Source organism: Otolemur garnettii, unplaced genomic scaffold (genome assembly GCF_000181295.1).
Source record: "Otolemur garnettii isolate 467f Iridium unplaced genomic scaffold, OtoGar3 scaffold00093, whole genome shotgun sequence".
In the NCBI taxonomy this organism is placed as follows: Eukaryota; Metazoa; Chordata; class Mammalia; order Primates; family Galagidae; genus Otolemur; species Otolemur garnettii.
The window spans coordinates 1,056,288-1,064,047 of NW_003852488.1; the positions used below are offsets into that span (position 1 = coordinate 1,056,288).

The window sequence follows — 7,760 nt, forward strand, 5'->3', positions numbered from 1 at the left end:
GGGTGCAGAGCCCCCACGACCAGGCTCCCTCATCTCCATCATTCCAGAAAAAAAGCCACTTTAAAAAGCAGCTGAAGTGACCTTAACAGACAAGATATTTTATTTTTTTAAAGAGAAAATCAGTTTACCTGTTTTTTAAAAAATTAAATCTAGTTCACCTTGTTAACCTTGTGGTGACTGCAGCAGGAGTTTACTGCCCCCTGCCCCCATGCCTGGGGCCAGACCCACAGGCTGTGCCTTGTCGGGCATGTTGGGCCTGGGGCATACAGGTGGGCACCCCAGATCACACTTTAGCTTTCCCATGCCTTAGAATCCTGCCTTCCTGCAGCTGCACAGCTACCTGTGGTGTTTGGGGGAGCCAGGGGTGATGGGACCCACATTTCAGATAAAGGCACAGCAGCCCTGCAGGCTCCTGCCCAATCATGTGCCTGAGGCTGGCAGGTGCCCTGCACCCAGACACCCCACCATTTAATCAAGTGATTCTCCCTCAGCCACCCAGCACCCTCCTCAAGACCCAAGCCAGAGGGCACTGTTGTGTCACACCCACACCCCCCCACACCCCCCCACACACCCCCACACCCCCCCCACACCCCCCGCTTCTTCAGCCTTGGAGCTTTTTCATCATAATCTTTGTATGATACTCTGACACAGTCAGACCAGACATCTGTGCCTAGCAATATTTCCAGTTGACCAAATATTCTAATCTTTTTTCATTTATATGCAAAAGAAATAGTTTTAAGTAACTTTTCATAGCAAGATAATACAATGGTATGAGTGTAATCTAAATTTCTTTCTTGTGGTATTACCTTGTATACTGTACTTTTCATTTTACTCCTTGTAATTAAGTTACAGGCAGGATCCAGTTTCTGGAGCAGGTGGGGGCCCAGGGAGCCCCAGGTCCTTTCTTAGAAAACCCCAAGCTTCAGGGAAGGGATGCTGGCCCCGCCCCACCTTTGCCTCCTCTGTGCATAACCTTCAGTTGCCTTATTCCAGGCCTTTACTTGTAATCCGCTGAGGAAAACAAGCTCTCTAAAACTTTTTCAGGGTTTTTTTTCCTTCAAATTTTGGACCAAAGTTTCATTTGTTTTTTGTCTGCCTCTGATGCTGGGACCCAGGTGGTGGGACGAAGGTCCTGAGTCTTAACTGTTCTCACTCCCCTCCAGCCTCTCTGCAAGGATGTCCTGGGGGGGTAGGGGGAGGTTCTCCTTGGATCCCTGAATTTCCATAAAGGAGTGTAACAAGGGTGTAAATATTTATAATTTTTTATACCTGTTGTAAGATATGAGGGGCAGCAACACGCTGTTTTTTATGGTGACACACAGATGTATATTTTGATAACAGCAATCCTGATTCCAGGCTCAGTATTGTAACATGGAGCTAACAGTAACCACAAGCACATTCCATTGCCCGTCCTGGATGGCTTATAATGCAGAAAGAACTCAATTAAAACAATTTTATAACAAAAAAAATAAAATAAACACAAAATCACCATACAGTATTGCTTTTTTGATTAGAATAAGCTTCTGACTTAAAACAGCAATTGTGGGCTGGGTGCCTGCAGCTCAAGTGGCAAGGTTCCAGCCACATACACCAGAGGCAGGTTCGAATCCAGCCTGGACCTGCCAAACACAACTACAACCAAAAAATAACCAGGCATTGTGACAGGTGCCTATAGTCCCAACTACTTGGGAGTGTAAGGGAAAAGAATCACTTAAGCACAGGAGTTGGAGGGTACTGTGAGCTGTGATGCCATGGCACTCCATCTCAAAAAAAAACAAAAAACAACAAAACAGCAAATTTGGTGGCCATGGTCATCCTTGTTCTTATAGGAGAGAATTGGAAAAAAGTATATTCAGTAAAGTCTGAGTAGATTTAGTTCCTTTTTTTTTTTTTTTTTTTTGAGACAGAGTCTCAAGCTGTCCCCTTGGTAGAGTGCGATCACAGCTCACAACAACCTCCAACTCCTGGGTTCAAGTGAGTCTCCTGCCTCAACCTCCCAAGTAGCTGGGACCACAGGCGCCCGCCACAACACCTGGCTATTTTTGGATTGCAGCTGTCATTTTTTTTTGTTTTTCCTTGGCTGGATTTGAACCTGCCACCTTAGGTGTATGTGGATGGCGCCTTACCCGCTTGAACCACAGGCGCTGAGCTGACTTAATTCCCTTTTTAATGGAGTAGAAATGGAGTCAAGATGAGAAAAAATGGAAGAACATTGCTCCAGATTCTATATGTTCTAATCTGATGCCCAAAGTGATGTTTCTGAAATTGTTTTAAGGAAGATATCATCTGAAAATAATGACAAACTTTTGGAAGGAGACATGGTCACAGGAGGAGACAAGGGAATGATGTTTAATTAAAATGCCCCAAACTCACATTTTTCTTTTGCAAACATTTTCCTAGCAAACACTAGGAACTTTTATTTAATGACTTCTTTATTTATTAGGAAACTGTGTATTAAAATCCAAGTCAATGAGACCAAAACTGTAACAGAGAGGCTCTTATGTAGGCTATTTGTCATGAGACAAATTTCCTAAGCAGGATGAGTGAGAAGTTAGCATAAGCCATTGTCGCTAGAGGTCAAAAAAGTCTGAAAATAAGCTTCTACATTATCGAATGTGTAAATATTTTACAAGGCACTTCTTCATGCTTTATTCCATTTCATCTTTGTGACCACTCTATGATTGTAGAAAGTCCTGAACCCCTACTACTATTTCACAGACAAAGAAATCTGCAGTATCTTTCTGCCTTCATCCCAAATGAAAGATGAAAGGTAACAATTTCCTTGCTAAAGGATCTATAGAGAGGACCCCAACTAAATTAAGGTGACTTTCCTGGGAGCCAGTGGACAGGTATTCTGTTTCAGGATCCCATGAGCTCTCTTCTCACTCCCGTGTGAGACAAGGCAAGACAGCAAGCAAAGGTGTACAGAGCAGGTGCAAAACCCTCCTGTTCTTCACACGAGTTCATGGGTCTAAGAACAACTGGTTTTCCTGGCCCTGAAGCTCCTTTTAAAGCTGATTTGGTAGTGAAAATCTTTGTAAAGTCCAGGACTGAAAAGGCTATGAAATTGTTTTAGAATTTTTATTGTTGGCTCTTCACTAGCTCTGGGTTGGCAAGAGCTCAATGCTTTTAGAACTCAGGCGTCCATAGTATTTACATTGTTTCAATAGGGGGCAGCATGTCCTCTTCTTTAAAAGGCATCTTCTTACTATCACTTTGGGTATTAAGTTCAAACAAATAAATAAGATAGATGTCTTTTTTTAAATGGCACCTCTTTTTATTTTTTTAAAATGGTATATCTTTTTTAATAGCTTCTGTGTGGGCATGAAAATATTAATATTAATATTTAATACAATATTAATACAATATTAATAAAGGCAATAAATAGTCTGTGACATATCATCCATATACTGCTCATTTTAGCAGGTTTGATCCATCAGTAATAACTTTAGAACAAAAGTTGTATTATGATACTTCCACTTCAAACTATAATGCTGCTCAGCTGTCCCCTCACGAGAGACTCAGTAGATGGGAGAGTGTAAGGAAAATGACCCTGAGCACTTTCACTCACGCTCACTGGGTCTGTTTCTGTCCTGACCACACCCTTTCCTTCCCCACCTTGTTTCTTGTGCCCAGCTCTCTTCTCTCTTCTCAGGATGGATTTATTTATCAATAGATGTAAATATTTTAATTCCATTGACCAAGGGAGCTTTATCCTCCAAGGAGTGGTAGGATCCAACTGAATTAAAGAAGAAAAGGAGAGATTTTTCTAGAAGGTTGGAGACCATCAGTAGAAATAGAAACATCCTTACAGGGAAGATCAGTTCAGTTTGAGGTGTGTTGCACGTGGACTTGGGGTGCACTGTTCTTTCACTTGAGCCTTCACTCTTTGTGCTGCAAGTGTATTTATCTCCAAAAATTGAGCTCTTTTAGCTTACGTGGGCTTAAAGACAATTAAATTCTGACTAAAGGAAATAACCTGTATGAAATATCTGTGATAAATATATATAATTATACATAATTTATGTGAACAAATATAACCTAACTTTTCTAAAGCTGCCTCTATTATAACAACAAATTTAATCTTTTCCCTAAGCCTTCTTCTTATTTTGGAAATAAACTTTATAGATTTTTTTTCTTTTTTGAGAGAGTCTCACTATGTCACCCTCAGTAGAGTGCTGTTGTGTCACAGCTCACAGCAACCTCAAACTCTTGGGCTAAACTTAAGCGATTCTCTTGCCTCAGCCTCCCAAGTAGCTGGGATTACAGTCACCTGCCATTTTTTTGGTTGCAGTTGTCATTGTTGTTTTAGCTGGCCAGGGGCCAGGTTTGAGCCCTCCAGACTGGGTGTATGTGGCTAGCGCCCTACACTGAGCTATAGGCGCTGCCCTAGAAATAAACTTTTTAAAAGAGAAAAAACCATTCTGCCTGCTCAGATCTCTTGGGATCTTTTTTATCAGCTCTGTGTGCCCATCCCCCAATCTTCTCTGGCTTCAATGACAGCTTGTGTTTGGAACACTCTGAGGATTGTCCTTGGACACTGGAGCAGCTCCCTCCCTCCCCAGTGATACTGACTAGTGTGAGAGTGTGAGAAGCCCCCCCTTTTTGTTTGTGAGAATAACTGACAATTCTGAGGTCACATGTGTTCCAGGGCTCCCTGTAGGATCAGGCAGAATCTGGGGCTTCACCTGGAATCATACCCTGGCTTGGCTTTCCCCCTTCCTAATCCTATTCTCCGCTCACTAATTCCTGTGGGAACATTTACTTAGAATTCTGAATTCTTGACTTGAGATATACTTTTGCAGACCTCAACCCGAGACATTTACTTACTGTTTTCTCTCCCGCCACCCCAGTCTTTTTCTTTTTCCTTTGTGAATTACATTTGGCTAATTTCTTGAATTAAGATTATAGGGTAAAAACATACAACAACCAAAAACTTCCTTCTCCAAATCGACCATCTCTCAGCCATCTTTCACCAGGAATAGTCTCATGGCAGAACATTGGGAATTGGACTAAATCATGGATCCACAGCGAGTAGTTTTAGGTTTGTTTTTATTCCTGGACATTGCTTTGCGGTTAAGAGTTGCTAGTTTGGCAAGACCTGGGTATTTCTGGGCAGGTCTTTAAGGGATCGTAATAACTGGGAATGGGGCTACCGATATTTCTGTCTCGTCTGGAGTAAACAGAGGAGAAGAGTATGGTAATTTTCTTGGCAGGCCTGACTAAGGTAACTCTAAGAAACAGGGGCCTCATAAGAGCAACTTTATTTAATGCAGTGTTCTTTAAATGGGTCCAAAAATGAGACTTTAAAGAGCTAGTTGATTACCAGGCTGTGTTATCTTGTTCGGGACAATCTATACCTCAAGGGTATAGAGCATATCTTATTCTTTTGAAAAAGAGTTAGAAGGAAGCAAGGAATTGGAGACCCTTGGATTATTACCTTTATTTGACAGGTCCCAGGGAGACCTTCCATTATATTTATGGTAAAATTGGTAACAGTCACAGAGTTCATTACAGGAATGATTAATGGGTCATTATAGTCATTCATTGAAAATAGTTTGGGGTGACATATCCAGCAATTGGTTGAATTTCCCAGAGAGACCAGAGATCGAGAAATTGTAACTGTAGACTCATCTTCCAATGTGAGTGTAAGCAATGACACAGACAGGAATCATGTTGGTCAGTTCCTAGAGGGACAATTAGAAAGATATAGCAAATAACAATATGTCTAATTTTATCTAAGCTTATAAAATGAAATTCTCATTTATCTTTGTCAGTACAATAAGGATTTATATGGTGTAGAATGATTATTATAAGCTAGTTAAAAAATAAGACAATCTATGTAAGCCTGAAATGAATAATAAGCTTGATTTCTAATTACATATTTGCAAGTAAAGTGGTTAAAAGACTTGGGCATCACACATGGGAAGGAAAGCATAGAGGAAATTAAGAAAATGCCCCAGCATACATAACAGGTAGCTAGGGCCAAGGATCAGCTATTATTATCTGTAGATTTTTTTTAAAATAATTTTTCATTTAAGACCTGGTTCTAACTCCTAGGATAGCAGGAATTAGCAGAAGTGGAGTCTTCCAGGGTTGGCCTGGCTGGGTCAGGAATAAGCTTTATCCAAGAATAATGAATTCACAGCTTAACTCTTCCCAGTTTAATAGAAGAATGTGTTACTAACAAAACCTGATATTCTCCCACCTATCAGGGTATAAGTTGGTCTTTGAGATGGGCATTCCTCAAAGAGATGTTTTGTGGACCACCCAGGTTCCTGGCCTCACCCTCTGGAAAGAGATATCAGGAGGACACATCATCCTGTTAGAGGTAATTTATGGGTGACATTTAAAGTTAGTCCCAACAATTAGGTGTGTCTGATAGTGTCTGACTCTTTGATTTTTAAATCATTTACTTGTTTGCCTAGTGGCTCAGAACATAGGAAGGGTCTCCTGGACAGCATTTTACAGATGCTTAATTTAAGCCTGTTTCTGAAAGGCCACTCTAATTTTAAGCATTACAGCAGACAATACCTTATTCTATCAGATTTGTTTCCTGAGTGGGTCACCTGTTTCATTTTTCCAGTGGACTGGGGTCTCCAAGAGACAGGTGATTTTCATTTAATCACCAGTGCTTGGATACCTCCTGGGTTACTTTGCCAACAAAGGTACCTTGTCATCACTCTGGATGGTGACTGGCAATCTAAATTTGGGGATTTTTTTTTTTTTAAGTAAGGCTTTTATTACCTGCTTTTATTATAGCAAGAAAAGGCTTTTGTTCATCTAGTAAATTTGTTTACTATTACTAACAAATATTTTAAAAATTCTGGAGGACGAGGCACAGTGGCTCATGCTTGTGATCCTAGCACTCTGGGAGGCCAAGGCAGGGCAATAGCTTGAACTCATGAATTTGAGACCAGCCTGCACACGAGCGAGGCTGTGTGTGAGGTTAGGCCCATAACAGTGGGAGTTTGGGTCTGGGTGGCTACTTTAATGGCCTGGTCTGCTTTATTATTTTCATGGGATACTAAACGGTCCTTTTTGTTGGCTCTAGCAATGTATAATTGTCTTTTTTTTAAAGGTTCAAACACTGTCCCTAGTAATTTTCAGATTTTTGTGCATAATTCATCTTTTTCCAACAATATCAATTGCCCTTCTTTTTTTTCTCTGAATAATTCTACAAGGCCCAACAATTAAGTTCATGAACTCATCACAGAAAAAGTACTATATACCTCATCGCTGAATATCAGTATGGTCACCTCCAAAGTACTCCCCATGGGAGGATAGGCACCAATGCTGCTCCTACTCCACTCTTCAAAGCAATTTAGGAACTCTTTGTCTGGAATGGCTATCAGAGTTGTCATTGTATTAGCCTTGATGTCTTGAATGTCATCAAAAGTCAGCCTTTTATTATTTCCTTTATCTTCAGGTAAAGAAAAAAGTCATTAAGGGGCCAGATCAGATGAGTAGGGAAGGTGTTCCAATACAGTTGTTTACTTACTGGCCAAAAACTCCCTCACAGACTGGGCCCTGTGAGCCCTGTGAGCGCTTTGCTTTTGTTTGCTGGTGAGCTCCTTTGGGGCCATTTTTACACACACCTTTCTGATGCCAAGGTTTTCAGTTAAGATTTTCCTGTTTCGGGTCAGCGCTTGTGGCTCAAGCAGCTAAGGCGCCACCACATACACCTAAGGTGGCGGGTTTGAATCCCTAGCCCAGGCCACCAAACAACGATGATGGCTGCAACCAAAAAAAAAAAAAAA

At 41.1% G+C, this 7,760-nt stretch overlaps 1 protein-coding gene across 1 annotated transcript in view; it reads right to left on the reverse strand.

Annotated features, from left to right (window-relative positions):
- Positions 1-5,630: 5,630 nt before the first annotated feature.
- The window catches only part of IL21 (interleukin 21), a 19,756-nt gene continuing 17,626 nt past the window's right edge, over positions 5,631-7,760 (reverse strand). Inside the window, exon 4 of the mRNA XM_003795547.2 lies at positions 5,631-5,687. Within this exon, the coding sequence (XP_003795595.1) occupies positions 5,631-5,687 (57 nt within the window). The remainder of the gene's footprint in view (positions 5,688-7,760) is intronic.